At 37.4% G+C, this 22,015-nt stretch overlaps 3 protein-coding genes across 4 annotated transcripts in view; 2 read left to right on the forward strand and 1 right to left on the reverse strand.

Annotated features, from left to right (window-relative positions):
• Positions 1 to 22,015, reverse strand: part of nlrc3l (NLR family, CARD domain containing 3-like) — a 480,833-nt gene that overhangs the window by 226,248 nt on the left and 232,570 nt on the right. The window lies entirely within an intron of this gene.
• On the forward strand, positions 1,204 to 21,281 carry LOC100332443 (uncharacterized). Its single transcript, XM_073924381.1, has 9 exons — positions 1,204 to 1,342; positions 1,436 to 1,539; positions 3,476 to 4,724; positions 4,993 to 4,997; positions 6,436 to 6,489; positions 8,772 to 8,888; positions 12,978 to 13,640; positions 18,971 to 19,052; positions 19,303 to 21,281. The coding sequence occupies exons 2-8, from the start codon at positions 1,509 to 1,511 to the stop codon at positions 19,018 to 19,020; spliced, it is 2,169 nt and encodes a 722-aa protein (XP_073780482.1). The 5' UTR covers positions 1,204 to 1,342; positions 1,436 to 1,508; the 3' UTR covers positions 19,021 to 19,052; positions 19,303 to 21,281.
• LOC110437928 (uncharacterized) lies at positions 18,602 to 21,281 on the forward strand. 2 transcript variants are annotated; one of them, XM_068213798.2, is made up of 3 exons: positions 18,602 to 18,645; positions 18,971 to 19,052; positions 19,303 to 21,281. In XM_068213798.2, exon 3 carries the CDS (start codon positions 19,308 to 19,310, stop codon positions 20,235 to 20,237), a length of 930 nt encoding a protein of 309 aa, XP_068069899.2. In that variant the 5' UTR covers positions 18,602 to 18,645; positions 18,971 to 19,052; positions 19,303 to 19,307; the 3' UTR covers positions 20,238 to 21,281. The 2 variants fall into 2 exon arrangements, with proteins under 2 accessions (XP_068069899.2, XP_073780192.1); XM_073924091.1 differs by having other exon boundaries at positions 19,308 to 20,742.

Below are 22,015 nucleotides of genomic sequence, written 5' to 3' on the forward strand. Positions count from 1 at the left end.
GGACCAGCTGATCAACCACGACCTTTATGTGTGGTTTGTCAAAATATTTTGGCTAATGACAGCATGAGACCCACTAAACTTCCACTGTTTTGACTGGGATGGACAGTTCTATTCATATTGAACCATCATCCTAGTTTTAAAAACGTTATATTAAAATACTTGTTATTACTCTGTAAATAATTGCACTTTCATGCAAATGATGATAAAAGTGAGTTAACAGTCTGGCATCTGTCTGTATCTTTATATATACTGTATATATATATATATATATATATATATATATATATATATATATATATATATATATATATATATATATATATATATATGTGTGTGTGTGTGTGTGTGTGTGCGTGCGTGCGTGCGTGTTTGGGAGGAGGGGGGCGCCAATGGATAAGTTGTGTTAAAAGGGAGGCCCACTGTCTTAGACTTTGAAAAACCCTGCTTTATTATAATAAATGAGGTAAAACAGATATTTAACAGCTCTGTTAGTCTTGATTGGTGTGTTATTGCTGGAAGACTATTGATTAAATAAGCCCTTTTATGATAATTGGGACCAATTTAGAGTAATTCAAGTCATATAAATATGTGTGTGTTTGTGTGTGTGTTTGTGTATATATATTTATATATTATAGATAGACTATGTCATAACCTCTATATGATAGACTGACAAGACAATGTTACACACTCTATATGGCCATTAATAGGCTGTAAGTATATGTGAACAATATTGTCTAAAGACTAAATGAATCTAGATATTTTAGGGTAAAATATTTTAGATCATAAAAGAACCAGCAAATACAGGTTTTACTTGAATAAACATTATTTATAATAAACACTAACATTAAAATTAGGTAAAACTCATGTAAATCAAATATTATAATGATTTTACTGCTCAGTGTACTCCCGAAGTATTTGCAAAAGTTAAATAAAACATTATTTTGAAATATACTTCACTTTTCTTCTTGTACAATTTATTATTAAAGGTATGATTATCCATTACCTCGTAGACTACATTGTAGGTTCTGTAAAACAAATTTGCGAGCTGGATTTACAAATATTTGGGTATTTCAATGAAATTAAATGGATTATTTTACTGCTTTAATTTGAATTTGACTTTAATTAGTGTTTGTAAATATCCAGTAGATGGCACTATTTGGCGCTTGGCAAGCACATTAATGGAAGAAACAGCGCATGCGCAGAAGAGGACGAGCGGGGCTAAATGAGTTGAAAGTTTGTTTGACTTTTCACTTTGGGTCGTGTTTGTTATTATTCGACGAACCTGTTAAGGGTTTCGGTGGATGTCGACACATTTTTGACAAGAACCTTCTTTGAAAACGAGGTATTGGTTTTTCTAGATATTTTCCTGTGAGTCACTGACAGCAGTGACATTGAATAAACAATCAAAACTATCAATATTGATCTCATACTCCAGGTAAAACTGATGACCACAAAAATAACAGTCTTAAGAGTAAAAGGAGAGCACGAGGGATCCAGAAACACCCAGAATGAATCATGAAGATGCGGAGGAGCACACAGGTTTGTGTCTATTCGTGATATTGTGGTTTGAGTTAATTCGCTCTAACAGAAGAAATGCAGTTAAATTGTTTTAATTGTTTTTTTTAATTATCTGAATTAACATTTGAAATGGATTTAATCTAGTGAAAAATGAGGATTTTGTTGATAATTTATAACCCTCTGCACCTGATTTCGACCACTTGATATTAATTCAGACTTGAAGAGAGTTATGAAGAAAAGACAAACTGATTGAAGTGGACTATTGTTGTCAAAACCCAGAGAATAAAATGCAAAAAGCTGCAAACTCGTCATAACAGTGGAAAAACCATGTGTTTTTATGATTTACAATTGTCCTTAATGTTTTTTGTAAATTTTTTATGTCCATTCAAGAACATCGTTTAAAATGAGAGGTTTCTCTCTGTTGCCCTGAGAACTAGAAGCTTACTGATTTAGAAACTTGTATAAGTTTTACAAGAAATACATTTAGGCCTCGGAAAAGCGGCAGAAGATGAATGAATGAATGAATATTTATATTGTTTGAATATGAGATTCATGACGTTATTTATTTATTTACCAATGCTAACTATATTGCGTTCGGATTTGTACACTACATGGTGTAGGTAAACAATCATAGACGCTGTAAAATATTAATAAACAAACTGGAAGATTAAGCTGTTTCCTCAGATACTAGAGGCGTTTTGTCTTTTGAAGTTGTTTAGCGCCCTCTAGAGGAGGGTTTTGGTCAATACTGAACACGACCTTTGCAAATAGATATGAAAATCATAGATGTTAATGTTACAACTATTCAGCAAATATAATAATGCGTACAATCTGTAAATATGTCATAATATCCCTACTAAAACAGCTTAAACCAGCCCAGCGAGTCACCCATGCTATGATGCTAGGTTTAGATGGCTTTTCAGACTTGTTAATTGGTTTGTCAGGCTAGTTTTAGACGGGTTTTTATTACTTTTTAGCTGGTCTTAATTGGTCAGGATGGTCTTCTTAGCTAGTTTTAAGCTGCTCTTAGTTAGCCAGGCTGGTCTTAATATAAGTATGCTATATAATTGATATAAATATTTGTAGGCAGTTTGTTCACGTTTGCTGAAGAAATAATGTGCTCCTTTTTTCCCGGCTTCTCCTTTTTTTTTCGCGCTTCACTCTCGTGTTTGTCAGTGTCTGACAGGATCGGGTTTCGAAAGCACGTCAATAATCAAGCGCACGTTAATATCATCAGCTCAAGAAGTTTGTTATTTCAGATATTAGGCCCCGGAAGTGACAGTGGAAACATGACTGGCCTTGGCTTGCTCTCTTTAGGCGCGATAGTGGAAACGCAGCTATTGATCTGCAGTTATAATCAAATCATGACGTCGACTGAAACGTTTTGTCGTACACCACGCCCACTCTTGGTACCCTTTAGGCCAGGGGTGTCAAACTCAATTCCTGGAGGGCCGAAGCCCTGCACAGATTAGTTCCAACCCTGCTCCAACACTTACCTGTAGGTTTCAAACAAGCCTGAAGGACTCAATTAGTTTGATCAGGTGTGTTTAATTAGGGTTGGATCTAAACTGTGCAGAGCTGCGGCCCTTTTGGAACTGAGTTTGACACCTGTGCACTACACAGTCCTGGAGAGCCGGTGTCCTCCTGAGTTTGGCTCCAACTTGCTTCAACACACCTGTCATGAAGTTTCTAGTTAATCTAATATATATAGTAAGCTTGGTTAGCTGCTTCAGGTGTGTTTGATTAGATTTGGAGCTAAACTGAGTTTGACACCTGTGCTTTAGGCAGTGGAAATGCAATCCTGATAAAGGTGACCCATACTAAACTGTATTGTACCAGTCAGTGGAAACAAGCGATAAGATACTGTCAGATACTAAGACAGACTTGCGATCTCTTCGGTAGTTATTTAAGATGTTAAATCTGGGTTCGTCTGAACTGACTCTGATTTTTATTCCAGACCAGATGGAGGCGAATGAGCAAAGAGAAGAACTGAATGAAGAGAAAGACAAACAAAGAACCAAAACAACACATCTGCACAGCTGTCGTCAGTGTGGAAAGAGTTTCAGAAGAAAAGCCAACCTGAACATGCACAGAAAGACTCACGCTGGAGAGAAACCGTACACCTGTACTGAATGTGGAAAGAGTTTCTCACAGCTGGACAGTTATAAGCGGCACCAGAAAACACATGAAGACAAGAGAGATCATGAGTGTTTGCAGTGTGGGAAGAGTTTTACTAGAGCTGGTAGTCTGAAACGACACCACATGATTCACACCGGAGAAAAACCTCACAAGTGCTCATATTGTGAGAAGAGTTTCAGTGTACCGGAACACTTGAGAGTACACGAGCGAATTCACACTGGAGAAAAGCCGTTTACCTGTACTCAGTGTGGTCATGATTTTAGCTCATCTTCAAGTCTGAAAATACACATGAGAATTCACACGAATGAGAAGCCTTATGCATGTCTGTTCTGTGAAAAGAGATTTTCACGTCTGGATGAACAAAAAATGCACCAGAAAACACACACTGACGAGAGAGATCATGTGTGTTTGGACTGTGGGAAGAGCTTTATTAGAGCTGGCAGTCTGAAAATCCACCAAATGATTCACACTGGAGAAAAACCTCACAAGTGCTCATATTGTGAGAAGAGTTTCAGACAGTCTAGAGACTTGAAAAGACACGAGCGAATTCACACTGGAGAAAAACCTCTCAAGTGCTCATATTGTGAGAAGAGTTTCAGTCTACCGGGACACTTGAGAAGACATGAGCGAATTCACACTGGAGAGAAGCCGTTTACCTGTACTCAGTGTGGTCATGATTTTAGCTCATCGTCAAGTCTGAAAATACACATGAGAATTCACACGAATGAGAAGCCTTATGCATGTCTGTTCTGTGAAAAGAGATTTTCACGTCTGGATGAACAAAAACTGCACCAGAAAACACACACTGACGAGAGAGATCATGTGTGTTTGGAGTGTGGGAAGAGTTTTACTAGAGCTGGCCATCTGAAACGGCACCAAATGATTCACACTGGAGAAAAACCTCACAAGTGCTCATATTGTGAGAAGAGTTTCAGTCAGTCTTCAGAGCTGAAAAGACACGAGCGAATTCACACTGGAGAGAAGCCGTATTACTGTCCTCCATGTCAGAAGAGGTTTAGATGGTCAAAAAGTCTTCTCAGACACATGAGGAAATGTAAGTGGTCTCAGTAAACATTGTTTAGTTTTCGTGTCAGATTCATGCGATGAGGAAAAGGTTGAAACGCTCTGAGAACGCCAGTGTAAATCATTTTAATCTTTCCTTTTTATTATTGTTGTCTGATTAACGACTATTTTTGCCATTTTTTTTTTTGCATGTTTTTATTTGATTGTGTTCTGATTTTACACCAGTTTATGCAGTTAGACACTAATAGAAGCCGTATTAATCAACAGCATTTAGCAGCTTTAAGATTTCATGTCAGTTTTTCGTCTTGTCAGATATAGTTTGTAAGTTGTCTTGTATTTATGTGCTTTTAATCTGTGGCCTACATGTGATGGCATGCTTATGAATTGTTTACATTTTATATTAAAGCTTCAAATTATGATACTCATTTTGGATTATTAAGTTTCATATTTGCATCTTTATCCAACTTCTGAAATAAATTATGCATCAACATGAATGAGGGCTTCAATTCAATCCATGTTTCAAGAGTTCACACTTAGCTGATGTTTGATTATAAAGCTAGTTTGGCATGCAGTCCCGAGAGAGAGCCCTGAGCTCATAAGATCCTCGAGCCTGAGGCTCCCTCAGGAAGCAAGGCGAGAGGGGAGTTTGAGCTCAGGTAGATCTTGAGAACTCCCCTGTTATGGTGGCTGAAGAGCAGATAGTAGTAGCTAAAAATTCTCACTCCAATCTAAAACCAAAAGTTGGCAGCCCTGTGTTTGTGTTTTTATTGTAAGAAGGTCATTATAAAATGTAAACAAAAAGGATAATTATTAATACGATTAAAGTATTTTTTCTATTTATTTTTGAATAATAATAGCCCCTTTCACACAGTGATACCGGTAAATATCTGGAAAATTTCCGGAACGACTTTACTGGTATATTGAAAAAAGCGCTGTTCACACAGGCGAGGACGTTACGGAAATTTTCCGGAAAAGAGCATTCACACATCCATTCCAAAATACCGGTAAATTCTGACATCATTCACCACAAATGAGCTTTAAACGGCTGCGCTTGTATTTGTAAACATTTGACTAAATTACAAACTCTGTGGATGATCAATATTGTGAACAACCTTCGCAGGATCACTTTCGCATGTAGCGCTTATTATGGCAATCTTCCTTCTGCATTCACACAGCGCAGCATTCCAGCAAATTGCCGGTAATTTTACAACTTCTCTTTCCGGAAAATAGCCAGAACGAATTTACCGGTATTTTCAAAAAGGACCCGTTCACACATACAACCTTTCCGGAAAATTGCCGGCAATTTTCCGGAAAGGTCTGTATGTGTGAAAGGGGCTAATAATATATTAGTAAATTACCATGATGATTACCTTCGGCCCACAATTAAGTTTAGTTTTTGGCACTTCATAAACAAAAGTTTGGGCACCCCTGATCTAAACAGAAGTATTTTAAAAGTGCCTCAGTGTAATGTGTTTTTATGCCTTGGGGAAGGTTTTTAATGAGAAATGTGTTAGCAAAATCTTTAATAGACTTTTCTCCGCTGTAATATATTATTTTCCTATTTATATTTTCTGTGAAACACTAAGTATAGGGGTTGAATTGCTCCAGATACTATCTCGATAGGCATTTACTGACACAAAACCTTGCTGATTAAACTGAGGTGATAGTAATAACCGGGTTTAGACTTTGGAAGCTTTTCAGCGCCATCTAAAGGACGCTGCTGCTCCTCTGTGCGAAACGCGCATGCGCGGTGAGGAGGTTTACAACAGTTATGGATACATTTGCGGCAGCAACATAACAGCGTACATCGTAAGTGCAATATGTAAATATAACTAAAATCTATGTCTGTTTGTTGTTTCTTTTTGTTGAAATGTATTAGCAAGAACTACACTTTTATCTTCAAAGGATTATCACAAACGTATATTCATCGTATCAACTACATCCTTGCGTGTTTCTCTAATTTGTGTAACGTTAAGTGTTTAAGTAAAATTAGAGATTAAATGTACTATTTGTGGGGGTAAATTCGTGTTTTACTAAATTCATGTAATGTTAAACAAGTAGATTACGCTACGAGTAAGATAATGATGTAGCGTTTGATACCAATATTCTGACAAAAACACGATAGAGGTACAGTAGTTTTATATTCACACATTGGTTCAGTGACACTCTCTATATTGTTTACTATGATACTTTGAATATTCGGTCTGAAATCATGTCTAGGAATGACTTCAAAACAACATTAGCACTATTTAATTGACTAAACAATGCTGTACTTTGATAGTCATTGGCTGCTTATATGAATTCATTATTTAGAATATAGAAGTAAAGTTGGTTTTATATTCACACATTCAGACGTTTTCCTTGACAATGTAATTTAGGAAAAGTATTGTTTGCTAATACTAAATATAGAGGTAAAGTTGGTTTAATATTCACACATTGGTTCAGTGACACGCTGCCTATATTGTTTAGCATGTTACTTTGAATAATCGGTCTGAAATCATATCTAGCAATGACTTCAAAACAACATTAGCACTAATCAACAAAGACATTACTATAAAAAAATGAAGCTTGTGCATTTTAGACAATAATATTCTGACAATATTACAGTTGATTTGAATATTTTATCTCAAATGGTGTGAGAGTTTAATTGACTTTTACCATTTTACATTAAAAGATATTTTAAAAATATTATAAATTAAACAAAGTGCTTAATCCAAAAACTGAGTCTTGTGCAATAAGCAGGATGTTTTCCTGCCGGAACATTTTGGTACTGGTTTTATTGTATAATTTTATATGGTTGAATTATTTAATTCATTTCTATGGTAAATTTTTAATTGAATTTTTAATCAAGAAATAATGCCTTGTGCAACATAAAGCGGTGCCTATCCGATCTATTTTTGACTCTAATCATAACAGGAGCAAAGAATTTAATTATTTTGAAAACGAATGTCTAATAAATGTCAAACAAATTTTTTACCACGTTTTAAATGACTGTAAACAATGCTGTACTTTGATAGTCATTCATTATTCATTCATTATCTTGTCGGCTTAGTCCCTTTATTAATCTGGGGTCACCACAGCGGAATAAACCGCCAACTTATCCAGCAAGTTTTTACGCAGTGAATGCCCTTCCAGCCGCAACCCATCTCTGGGAAACATCCACACACAGACATTCACAAACATTTTAACCTACCCAATTCACCTGTAGCACATGTGTTTGGACTGTGGGGGAAACCGGAGCACCCGGAGGAAACCCATGCCAACACGGGGGTAACATGCAAACTCCACACAGAAACGCCAACTGAGCCGAGGCTCTAACCAGCAACCTTCTTGCTGTGAGGCGAAAGCACTACCTACTGCGCCACTGCTTCGCCCACTTTAATAGTCATTGGCTGCTAATATGATTTCATTATTTAGAGTATAGAAGTAAAGTTGGCTTTATATTCACACATTCAGACTTTCTCCTTGATAATATAATTTAGGAAAAGTATTGTTTGCTAATTCTTATTAATGAAATCATATTAGCAGCCAATGACTATCAAAGTACAACATTGATTACAGTCAATTAAATAGTGCTAATGTTGTTTTGAAGTCATTCCTAGATGTGATTTCAGACCGAATATTCAAAGTACCATGGTAAACAATATAGGCAGTGTCACTGAACAAATGTGTAGATAAAAAAAAAAACTTTACCTTTATATTTAGTATTAGCAAACAATACTTTTACTAAATCATATCGTCAAGGAGAAAGTCTGAATGTGTGAATATAAACCAGCTTTACTTCTATAAAAACAAGGTCTTTTTTTAATCCTGTAATAATATTTCATGCTATTTTCAAAGAATTCAATATGGTGTTTTGCTTTTTTTTATCATAAAGATGCTTTCAGCTCTGTATTTTCTTATTGACAATGATAGTAACAAGTAAATATATATTTTTATAATACATTATTATGTAATTTATAAGACATTCAACACAATGCATTAATTTATTATTTTATTTGGGTGGTTCATTCCACTGTGGCAACCCCTGAATAATAAGGGAACTAAGCTGTAGGAAAATGAATAAATTGTTTTTTATTTGACTTCTTCAGATGTTTTCCAAATCGACATGTGGCCCAGTGATCACAGCAAGAAATCTGCAGTAAATTCTGAAGGTATTTCCATCATGAAGATTAGAGGAGCGTCTAAACACACAGGAGATCATTCAGGTTGGTGTTTAATCCAGTGTCTTGATTTTTTTATTGTTGACCAATGACGCTTCTGTTTAACAGATTTAGATTAATTGTAATCAATTAGCACTGTAATTAGAATAAACAAAAGAGAATAACTTTTTAATCATAGTGTTGTTTTGACAGTGCCAGTGCTGTAGTTATAAACAAACTGATTGACAGAATTAAAGGGGTTACATCAAAAAATTATAACGATTTATATGAGTTAATAAAGCTGCACGAATCTGAGTAAAAAGATAATTTTTTTGCTTAGAATAATCATGTTTCTGTAGAACTTTTTTATTTTATTTATAATAAAAATTATCAATAAAATAATACTCTTTATTTTAGTTCAGGGAAATGTTATAAAAAGTGTAATGTGTAAGAAATAGGGTTGTAGGAATGGATTAAAGTCATAATTCGATATGTATTTCTATAGTGTCTTGTTGATATTGCTTGCTAAAAAAAATGTAAGAGTTTCAGAGTTTTAAATTTTACTGAAGACAATCACCTATTGCACCTTTAACTGTGCAGGACAAAATACTGGCTTCTGATGACACTTTCATGTCATGAAACAGGATGTTTTACGTGTCTACAACATATAAGGGAACAATCTAGTCTTCATTGATGCACTGTTTAACAGAACCCACTAGAAACTGTAAAACATTAAAACATTTTATTTTCAAGTTCTCACAATAGAAAACAAAAGAGTTAAAGCTTTAAAGGACTGGTTCACTCAAAAAAGAAACTCTGGCATAATTGTACATTTGTTCCAAACCTGTTTGTATTAACAGGTAACCACAATAATTCATTAGAATAGTGTAGGGCAGGGATGTCCAAACTCGATCCTGGAGGGCCGATGTCCTGGAGAGTTTAGCTCCAAATCTAATCAAACCTGCAAACCTGAAGCAGCTAACCAAGCTTACTAGATATATTAGATTAACTAGAAACTTCCTAGCAGGTGTGTTGAAGCAAGTTGGAGCTAAACTCAGCAGGACACCGGCCCTCCAGGACTGAGTTTAGACACCCCTGGTGTAGGGGCTACTTTTGCACCCAATACAGCATCAGTTTGTCTTAGGAATGACAGGTCCTGCACAGTGGCCAGAGAAATTTTGAGCCATTCCTCTTGCAGAATTGTGGCCAGGTCACTACATGATGCTGCTGAAGGAGAATATTTCCTGACTCTCTTTTCCAAAACACCCTAAACTGCTCAATAATGTTTAGATTGTAGACTTTACAGGCCTTGGGAGATGTTCAACTTCACTTTTATGTTCATCAAACCACTTAGTCAACAGTCTTGCTGTGTGTATCGGTGCATTATTATCCTGATATACCGCACTGCCTTTAGGATACAATGTTTGAACTATTTCTTCACATGGTCCTCCAGAATGGTTTGGTAGTCCTTGGCAGTGACATGCCCATTTAGCACAGGTGTTGGGCCCATAGGAAGTGCCATGATATTGCAGCCCCAACCGTCACTGATTCACCCCATGCTTCACTTTGGGCATGCAACAGACTGGGTGATGTGCTTTTTGGGGGCATCTTCACACTGTAACTGTCCCGGATGTGGTAAAGACAGTGAAGGTGGCTTCATCGAAGAACAATACAAGTTTCACATTGTCCACAACCCAAGATTTTCACTGCTGGCTCCATTGAAACGGATGTTTAGCATTGGCATGAGTGACCAAAGGTTTGGATGTAGCAGTCAGCCATATAATCTGAGCCAGTGGAGTCGGGCAGCTTTGGTTTCATGTTTTTTGGATACAATCTGGGTTAGCACCCAGACATCCCTTTCCCCTTGCATCCACAGTTACTCCTGTTGGATGTGGTTCGTTCTTCTTGCTGGTTTGCTGACATTACCTTGAATACTGTGGCTCTTGATGCATCACAAAGTCTTGCTGTCTTGATCGCAGATGTGCCAGAGAGATGCGCCCTAATGATTTGTCCTCTTTTGGACTCTGATATGTCACATAATGTTGTGTGCATTGCAATACTATAAGCAAAACTGCCATTACTCTGCGAGTTAAAGCTTCACACTCTGCTGTTGAATGTGCAGTCAAGGAAGATTGGCAACCAGGTTGTCAAATTTAGCCACGAAACTGCTGTCCAACCACTGTATGTGTGTCAATTGCTTTACAGCCTTCTCCAACATATCATGTGTGTTTATGAGTGAAAAAATAAACTCATAAACGTTTAGAAACACTTGATAGCAGGTCCGGATTTGCTAATCGGAAGGACCGGGAGAATTCCCGGTGGGCCGGTCCATTATTTTGTCCGCGAGGGCCGGTGTCCCTAGCTCCAGAATCTGTTGCTCTCAGCAGTCACACTTTTTAAATTAATTTATTTATTTACTTGACCACAGTCTTCTTATTCATTATTTTACCGCAATGATTTGATGATTTAATGATGATATAACTCAGATGAGTCACCTCTGAATGTACAGCCGTTGTGGTCCAGTGTTTAGCACGGTAGGTTATGATGCCACCGACCCGGGTTTGATCCTCGTCTGAGTTATTTATTTTTTTTATTTTTTTTGTTAAGACATAAAATACTGTTAGGGTTGTTGAACATTTAAAGTTCTAAAGCAGCTGTTTTCTCAACAACAACAAAAAAAGTCGTGATAGTGTAATTAGAAACTGAATTGGAAATGACCTTATTTTAATATAGTCAGTCGTGAACTGAGGTGGGCCGGTCTGACGCCTGTTTCACACCGCAAGCATCAGCGGCGCGTGAGCAGAGCGTGAGCAGCGCGTGTGTTTTCGGCGTCCATGTTAACAGATTAGAGCTTTCATACCGCACGCAGCAGCAGCGCGTCAGAGCGAGGCGTGAGCGTCGCCGAAGCAGCAGTGCAGCGATAGTTTCGGCGCTGGGTCTATTTTTGACGCGCTGCTCACGCTCAATTAAAGTGACAGTGCATTGATAATGACCAAAACTCATTGAATGACAGTAAAAAGTAGCAATTTTACCCAATAAATGCGTTAATAATGTCAAATGGTTTATATATAGTCATTCAAATTAACTTAAAACGATTTAAAACGGCACAAACATTTATTTAGGCCCGAACTACAAAACCAAATGTAAAACAATTTTAGTATCAGTTTTGCTTAAGTTGCACACTAGTGTTGTAGGAGAGGGTAAATGGAATATTTACGGGATTTGTAGTCCATGGCGAAGTGTATTGTGGGTAGTGTAGTTCGACACGCATGCTGGATGATGTGAGCTCGCTGTGTTCTGTGCAGCTGAGCAGAGGAAGAAAGTTTTAATCGGCTTTGTTTTATGTTCACTCGAGTTATTCCTACCGGGAGCTGTTTGCACAAATTGCACTGTGAATCTAACAACACGAAAATAAGTAAAAGAATGGCATGCATTGGTTACTTTTGTCCGTCTCATCCTCTGCACGAGCATGAATTAACGAGCTGTTTTTCTGCCGCTGGACATCACTGAAGCGGAGAAAGTAACACTAGTTTGATCATGTATAAATATCATTATAACTATATCGTATAAATATTATTATAACTAGGTCTACAGCAACCTGATAATAAAAAACAAATGACATGATATCACAGGCGATTGTCCTCTGACTAGACGCTTCTCATATAAGTTAGATTGAGAAGCATACATCACTATTTGATCTATAGAATTTGTAAAATAAACATTTGCCGGTTAAAGAAACAGCATAGGAGGGGCCTTGGTGCAGATGAAAAGTTTAAAAAGTGTATTTGTATATAGAGAGACATGGGTAACTAGATAGAATAGACAGAGATAGGTTGATCTCTGCAGCAGCTGCCGAAGAGCTGCGCGCTGCAGACGCAGCTGGTGTGAAAGGCAAACGCCTGCGTGCTGCTACTGCTCGACATACGCGCTGCTCACGCTCTGCTCACGCGCCGCTGACACTTGTGGTGTGAAACAGGCGTGAGGCTTGAAACTCCAGGGCTTAAAAGGAGTCCCACTCTGGCCCTGGTTGATAGTGAGTAAATTGTCATCTTTGGTACCTCAAACTTCAAAAGGTTGACCCTCACACAGTAAGCTGATCTCTGTAGATTTCTGCTGTTAAATCAGACTTCACTTCTGACTCGATTTTTATTTCAGATCAGATGGAGGAGAATGAGCAAAGAGAAGAACTGAAAGAAGAGGACGAGAAATGCGACTTCGAGACTCAAGGAGCAGAAACTAAACATCTGCACAGCTGTCCTCAGTGTGGAAAGAGTTTCGCAAGCAAAGGAAACCTGAACATGCACATAAAGACTCACTCTGGAAAGAAACCCTACATCTGCACTGAATGTGGAAAGAGTTTCACACGACTGGATAATTGCAAACAGCACCAGAAAACACACAATGAAGTGAGAGATCATGTGTGTTTGGAGTGTGGGAAGAGATTTAATCAAGCTGGCAATCTGAAAAGACACCAAAGGATTCACACTGGAGAGAAACCCTACAAGTGCTCACATTGTGAGAAGAGTTTCAGTCATTCGGGACACTTGAAATCACACGAGCGAGTTCACACTGGAGAAAAGCCGTATCACTGCACTCAGTGTGGAAAGAGCTTCAGATGTAGTTCTGGTCTCAGGTTACATCTAAATGTTCACACCGGAGAAAAACCATATAAGTGCTCGTATTGTGAGAAAAGTTTTGCTTGGTCTGTAAACCTGAAATCACACGAGCGCGTTCACACCGGAGAGAAGCCGTATTACTGTCCTCCATGTCAGAAGAGTTTCAGATGGTCACAAAATCTTTTCAAACACATGAAGAAATGTAAGTCGTCACAGTGAGGAGGGTTTAGCTTTCATTTCAAATTCATTCAAGAACATTAAGACGAGAAATCTGATCTCTGTTTATATATTTATTTTATTTTTTGATAATCATCATCATCAAGGGTGCTTTTTACACATAGAGATTTGTTTCGGAGCCTGTTTCATTCGCCCAGTTAGTGCGGTTCTTATAGACTTTTTTCTTGCAACGCAAAATGACCCATTATGGTTTGCGTGTATGCGCAAGGAGAATGCGAAGAACTTTCGGTCGGCAGCTGAAGCGTGTAAACAGTCACATTTGATCAGCTTTGAAACGATAGTTTTAATCTATTTTACCTGCTTTTATCATTTTTAAACTAATACTGTTGTCCATCCTCGCCATCTCCTGGACTGATCATTTAAAGAAATGCGATCTAATAGGATGGAAAACAGCTGCTGTGAGGCGTTTTCCCCTCGTTGTCAGACGGCATCTTTTGCAGTTTAAATGAAGCCTCGTCCTCGCTAAAGTCAACATTTTCTCTGTATTTCAAATACATAACCAGCCCAAACAAATGTAAATCACCAAAATGTTTGACACACACATGTAGCCTGTACTGTGCCACTGACACACTGATTTAATAACTGTGACAAAGTGAAAATATAGGCTAGTGTCATTTCGAAATGACAGAAAAACACAAACCGTGGTAAAAACAACACACGAAATAAAACACAAACGGCTCACGATAAGAATGAACAGCAAATCAGCCAGCAGAGGATCAATAACAGACTTTTATTGGTCATTTTTGTAAATTGCACGGCTTTCATACCTGTTAAGTTTCATGCCAGTACTCTGGTTTGCTCTCTCTCTCTCTGTGTGTGTGTTAAAGAGCCGCTGAGCTAACAGCTGACAGGCTGGGAACGCACACACACACACTGTATTTCTGACGGCAGACACGTGAACCAGGAGAACGTTTTTCTCGTATTTCTGACGCGCTTGAACCACATGTGACAGATTATAACGGCTTTAACAGACACATTTCTAAGTTGCGTGTCACAAAAACACTCTGTTATCCATTAAAAACGTCATTGAAACCCATTTTCAGAGCGCAAATTACCAGTTGTACACGCTGTAAACGGAAGTTTTTAGCATTCTACCGGAAGACGCTGGTCGCTATGGCGCCCTCCATGCAGCAGCCATGAAAAAGGTCTATAGCATATTTGAATCCAGCGATCGTATCTGTGCCAAATCAATCGGTCTGAGATCGCCTAAATGAGGTGGTCTCGGCTCGATTGAAACAAACTGGTAAACCGGTAAATATGCGTTTCATGACGAATTCGAAAGTGAAAGCATGCTGAGATACTACCAAGAGCTGTTTTTCCGATAAGAAAATTGACAGTAATTACCTTCTGATAACTTTTCCATATTTTAATCTTATAATATTTTGTATTCAGCCTATTGTTTAGTTCATTTCTGCACTGACACCTCAAAAGAAATATCAACATTGATCTGCTTCATGATCTGACTGCAGTCTCACTTCATCTGTCATCTCTCTCTATAATTTAAGCCTGTAATGCAGAATTCTAGCCAACGTTTCTTAATAAATTCATTTAATAGATCGATTTTTCCAAAACTTGACAACTCAAATGAGGCTCTGTATGTAAAAGTCTTACCCTTCTGATTTATATTTGCTGACGGTGTTTGTGGGTGTCAAAATTAAAGTGCACATGTTCATTACTTCATTACAATGATGATGAGCAATAAGACATTATAAATCAGGGGTCACCAAACTTGTTCCTGGAGGGCCGGTGTCCTGCAGATTTTAGCTCCAACCCTAATCAAACACACCTGAACAAGCTAATCAAGGTCTTACTAGGTATACTTGAAACATCCAGGCAGGTGTGTTGAGGTAAGTTGGAGCTAAATCCTGCAGGGACACCGGCCCTCCAGGACCAGGATTGGTGACCCCTGATTTATAATGTCTTATTGCTCATCATCATTGTTATGAAGTTTACGGCCCTTTGGCCGCCGGGAAGAAGGAGGCGGAGAACCGACGCAGTTTTAAAATATTTATTAATAACACTGACGGCAGCTCCTCACGGAGACTGCCGTCTAAACCAAAACAAACGGACGGCAGCTCCTCACGGAGACTGCAGTCAAACTGAAAGCAAAAGTAAAACAATATGTCCGGGCCCGGTCCTCTCTCGGCTTCCTCTGCCATCGGTCCTCCTTTTATGGTCCAGAGCTCCTTCAGTGGGATCAGAGGCAGGTGCGCACCGCAGGTGTATCCACTTACGCGGTGGCCTCACTCCGTTCCCACGGCTCTCGGCCACGCCCCCTCGTCACAATCATAAATTAAAATCCATCTGAGTCTGGAAATAAACCCTGAAATTCTGACCAATGTGAGGAGAGTTTACTCGCACATACTTTGCCGTGTGAAAGCGAACTGCACCAAAAACCATTTTATCAATTTTAATACTTTTCAGAACAAAACAATGCACCTATACATTGTGTGAAACGCACTCTGAAACAACACAAAAAACTCAGAAATGATAAGCGTTAAGCACATTCATCTTGTAGAAAGAAAATATCAAATGTTATAACGGTGTATTGTTTTATAATTCTGACTGGTTCATTCCATAATTAAGGAACAAACAACAAGCTTTGAGCTGATTGTGCATGAGCTTGTAGTTTGACAATAAAATAAAAACAAATGAACTGGAATTATGTGGTTGATTGTTTTCTATTTAGGCGACACAGTAGCTCAGTTGTTAGCACTGTTGCTCCGGTTTCCACCACAGTCCAAACACTTGCGCTATAGGTGAATTGAACAAACTAAATTGGCCGTAGTGTATGAGTGTGTGTGAATGTGTGTATGGGTGTTTTCCAGTGCTGGGTTGCTGCTGGAAGGGCATGTACTGTGTAAAACATGCTGGAAAAGTTGGCAGTTCATTCCACTGTGGAGACCACTGATGAATAAAGGGACTAAGCTGAAGGAAAATGAATGAGTGAAAGTTTTCTATTTACAAATTTGTTTTAAAACTGAAAGATAAATGAAGAGAAAACTTAATTGTTTAACAGCTCAGTTACACTTTATGTCCCTTTCATTTAATCCATTTGTCATGTTTAACTAAATAAGCAGACACATATGAGGCTATAACTATACAGATAATAAATATAATATAGTAATAGTAATAAATAGATGTTTGACTTTCAGTTTCATCATGTCTGACTATCTCTAGCTGAACTCAACAGTTTGTTATGCTGCTTGTAAGGCGTGAGATATCACAAATACTTTGATGTCTTTGACAATTCAAACATGAGCCAAAAACAGAGACAATTGGCTTCACAACCCAGCAGGTGGGAATGCGGGAAAGAACCAGTTCCACTGAAACTCGACTTCAACCATCTTACCTCACACATATGGTCATTTCAATGTCTAAATAACACAAGTGACTTTATCTATCATGTTTGATATCATTTGAAATGTCTCAGTGCGACTGGTACAATGGTCTCATTCACCCTGAAATAGACATAATCAAAACAATAAATATATAACTTCAGGCATCTTTTGAACCAGTGTGAAGGGTGTGACTTTCCCACAGGCAGCACTAATTGTCAATGCCTTTTGTTATGCACACACCCCTTTCCTTGAGGGAATTATTGGATTACTTAAGGTAAGGTTTGAGAAATGTTCGGCGCGATTCTGCTTACCCAGATCAGCCCGTAACATGGAGCATACACTCCGTGTTATGAATATTTGGAAGTCAGGAATGCATCTTTTCATCTTGGATTTGTCTTTGATAATTTGAAGTCTTGTATTGATTGTTTATGAATTGACTGAAGGAATTTGGCATAATACATAATACCTGACTAATAAATTGTTATGTTTTGAATTATTCAAACCTTGTGTTATTATCACTGATAAATGTTGTTGTCCATAGCACTACAAGCCCCTGTACAGGTTAGTAACGGACTAAAACATGTTAGACGGAGCAGCGTGGCATGCTATACAATGTTGGTAGAGATCCGACTAACACATTGGCATTAATTCAAGTATACTTAGACTGTAAAAGGCCAACTATTTAGAACAACAAAATATTGTTGAAACTAATTTAAATGTGGATATTTAGGCCTTCATCTACAAACTTATAATCCTGTGCGATTATTATTAAAATACTTTGTCTTGATTAAGTAGATAACAGATCTATGGGGACCACATAAAAAATCTCCTAAATTGAGTAAAGTAGGGTTCTGCCGTTTTAGGAGAGTGGTTAATCGCCTCTGTTTAATGACCAAGACTGACAAGCTTGTATTAAGAGATTGTATACCCGGCCGGTGCAAGACTCGGGATGCTATAGGAATCTGAGTAAATGAGAATAAGGTATAATAACAAACCAAAAGAATATTCAATCATAATCTAAAATAATGTGAAAGGAAACAAAATAATCTTCTCAATGTTTTATAATTGGAGTCAGATAAAACGAGGATAAATGTATTCAATTTCTAAACCACCTCATACTAAAATTGGAGTCAGATATGAGCTAAGTTTAATATAGATCAACATTGTGCACTGGAAAGACCGAACATGCAGTGAACCTTCATCCACCAGTGGATACCGTCATTGGACCAACTGGCTGGACCCTACACTGCTTTATATTGGTTTGGTTATATTGTTTTATAGTATTATTTTAGTTTAATCAACACTGATTTTCACAAACATGATCTCTTTTCTCCCGATCTCAGATAAATAAACATTTTAATGAGCAAACTATATAATATACTTTCAATAAAACATTTATATATGATTTTGTAATAATTATGCACGTTTAGTTGAGGCTTTTAGACAATTACTGACACAAATACTTTGCTGACTAAACTGAAGCGATTTATTTACCGCGTTTTGGCTTTCGTTGCTAATGCGCCCTCTGGAGGAAGTTACCGCTCAGTGTGAAACACGCATGCGCAGTACGGAGATTCACCAGTCCAGAGATGAGAAAAAACCTTGCGGCGGGAACATGCAGCTAACAGAGTAAGAGCCTTTTATAAACGGAAAATAAATGTCTGTTAGTGTAATATTGCTTTAGATGAACTGTAACAACATTATGTCTGACATATATTCAGTTTATCCACTTCATCATAAATAGGTTCGTGTGTGAAGTCTGTATAATATTCAAGTAATCCAACATGGTGTTTTACATTTATTTATATAAGATACATAGAGAAGGTTCTGCACTGTATTCATTTTATTACTGATAACGGCAGAAACTACTTGTATTATTTTGTTATATATTATTTTATGTAATATGATTGATTTATATTTTAATTTATATAATTTGTTTTTGATGTGTTCACAGTGAATCACAGCCTTTCCTACATGCTGAAAATATCCCATCATAAAGGCTAGTAGAGCATCTAAACAAGCAGGAGATCATTCAGGTTGGTGAATATATATATATATATATATATATATATATATATATATATATATATATATATATATATATATATATATATATAACTTTTTTCCTTTTATATATTTGCACTGATTTCAGGTGTAAATTATTAATTGTTACTGGGTGTCATGGCACCTATCACTATCCCTTTAACACTAGTACATCAGATTAAAAGTTTGATATTTAAACTTAAAGTGTTTCACTTGAACTGATTTTCACTTTGTTTATTTTAGATCAGATGGAGGAGAACGAGCAAAGACAAGAAGAGGATGAGGAACGCAACTTCAACACTCAAGGAACTAAAACAACACATCTGCACAGCTGTCGTCAGTGTGGAAAGAGTTTCAGAAGAAAATCCAAACTGAAAAAACACAGAAAGACTCACGCTGGAGAGAAACCGTACACCTGTACTGAATGTGGAAAGAGTTTCTCACAGCTGGACAGTTATAAACAGCACCAGAAAACACATGAAGACAAGAGAGATCATGAGTGTTTGCAGTGTGGGAAGAGCTTTACTACAGCTGGTCATCTGAAAATCCACCAGAGGATTCACACTGGAGAAAAACCTTACAAGTGCTCATATTGTGAGAAGAGTTTCAGTCAGTCTTCACATCTGAAATCACATGAGCGAATTCACACTGGAGAAAAGCCGTATCACTGTACTCAGTGTGGAAAGAGTTACAAAGACAAATCCAGTCTGACTTATCATCTGCTTGTTCACACTGGAGAGAAGCCGTTTACCTGCACTCAGTGTGGTCATGATTTTAGCTCATCAACAATTCTGAGACGACACATGAGAATTCACACAAATGAGAAGCCTTATGCATGTCTGTTCTGTGAAAAGAGATTTTTAAGTCTCAGTGATTGTAAACGACACCAGAAAATACACACTGGCGAGAGAGGTCATGTGTGTTTGGAGTGTGGGAAGAGCTTTACTCAATCTGGCAGTCTGAAAATCCACCAAAGGATTCACACTGGAGAAAAACCTCACAAGTGCTCATATTGTGAGAAGAGTTTCAGTCGGTCTTCACATCTGAAATCACACGAGCGAATTCACACTGGAGAGAAGCCGTATTGCTGTCCTCCATGTCAGAAGAGTTTCAAAGACTCATGGAGTCTGACTTATCATCTGCTTGTTCACACTGGAGAAAAGCCATTCAGCAGCTGAACGTTCATTTCCAGATTCATATAAAAGCTCAAGTGCTCATATTGTGAGAAGAGACTCAGTGGGTCTGGAGTATGTTCACACTGAGTGTCAGTGGTTATTAATATGAGAAGGCTTTGTTCTGTATGAGGAAAAGTTTACACAGATTCATTTTGTTCAGAATGTTTTTGACTTGACTTTGGAGAAACTAATAACTCTAACACATAATGCTAGTTTCAGCGAGAGCTCAGTGTTATTTTAAGTTCTGTTTTAGTTCATTATACTCAAATGTTTTCTCCTGTTGTTCTAATTAAAGAGCTGCACCAGATTTTAAAGCTCCAACCCTGTAGTTTGTTGACAGTAATATTGAGATCTGAAACTGATGCTCATGTAATGTGATGTTCCTGTTAGTTCAGTCCTGTGTTATAGAAATCAGACAGACACATTTTGTCATTATTTTTCATATAAGAGCAGACGTGTCCACTGGTAAATAAACGTTTGGCTTTTAGTTTCATCAGCTTCAGCTGAACTAAGCAGTGTGGAGTTTGCATGTTTCCCCGTGTTGGCGTGGGTTTCCTCCGGTTTGCCCCACAGTCCAAACACATGCTCTAAAGGTGAATTGAATAAACTAAATTGGTCGTAGAGTATTAGTGTGTGTGAATGAGTGTGTATGGGTGTTTCCCAGTACTGGGTTGCAGCTGGAAGGGCATCCACTGTGTAAAACATATGCTAAATAAGTTGGCGGTTCATTCCACTGTGGAGCCCCCTGATGAATAAAGGGACTAAGCTGAAGGAAGATTAATGAATGAAGGTTTTCTATTTACAAATCTGTTTTAAAACTGAAAGAGACCTGATTTTGTGGGTTTGTGTTATTAAATTGGTTTACGGTACTTCAGTTTTCACTCATGAACAATTCTGTGAATTAAAAAATACAAGAAATTTGTGGACTAAAACTCTTAAGTTTATGATTGTGCAGTTTATAGCCTGTTGACACCAATAAAACGAGATTAATGTGTCAATTTACAGAAGATTTCAGACATTATAATAATAAATGAAGAGAAAACTTAATTGTTTAACAGCTCAGTTACACTTTATGTCCCTTTCATTTAATCCAGTTGTCATGTTTAATTGAATAAGCAGACACATATGAGGCTATAACTATACAGACAATAAATATAATATAGTAATAGTAATAAATAGATGTTTGGCTTTCAGTGTCATCATGTCTGACTATCTCTAGCTGAACTCAACAGTTTGTTATGCTGCTTTATATTGGTTATATTGTTTTATAGTATTATTTTAGTTTAATCAACACTGATTTACACAAACATGATCTCTTTTCTCCCGATCTCAGATCAATAAACATTTTAATGACCAAAATATGTATTATACTTTCAATAAAACATCTATAAATGATTTTGTAATAGTTATGCACGGTTAGATGATGTTTTCAGTCAATTAATGACACAAATACTTTGCTGATTAAACTAAAGCGATATATTTACCGCGTTTTGGCTTTTGATGCTAAAGCGCCCTCTGGAGGAAGTTAACGCTCAGTGTGAAACACGCATGCGCAGTACCGGAGTTAAGAAAACTACGGCGGGAACATGCAGCTAACAGAGTAAGAGCCTTTTATAAACGAAAACTAAATGTCTGTTAGTGTAATCTTGCTTTAGATGAACTGTAACAACATTATGTCTGACATATATTCAGTTTAATCCACTTCATCATAAATAGGTTCGTGTGTGAAGTCTGTATAATATTCAAATAATCCAACATGGTGTTTTACATTTATTTATATA

This window comes from Danio rerio, chromosome 15, assembly GCF_049306965.1.
Source record: "Danio rerio strain Tuebingen ecotype United States chromosome 15, GRCz12tu, whole genome shotgun sequence".
NCBI lineage: Eukaryota > Metazoa > Chordata > Actinopteri > Cypriniformes > Danionidae > Danio > Danio rerio.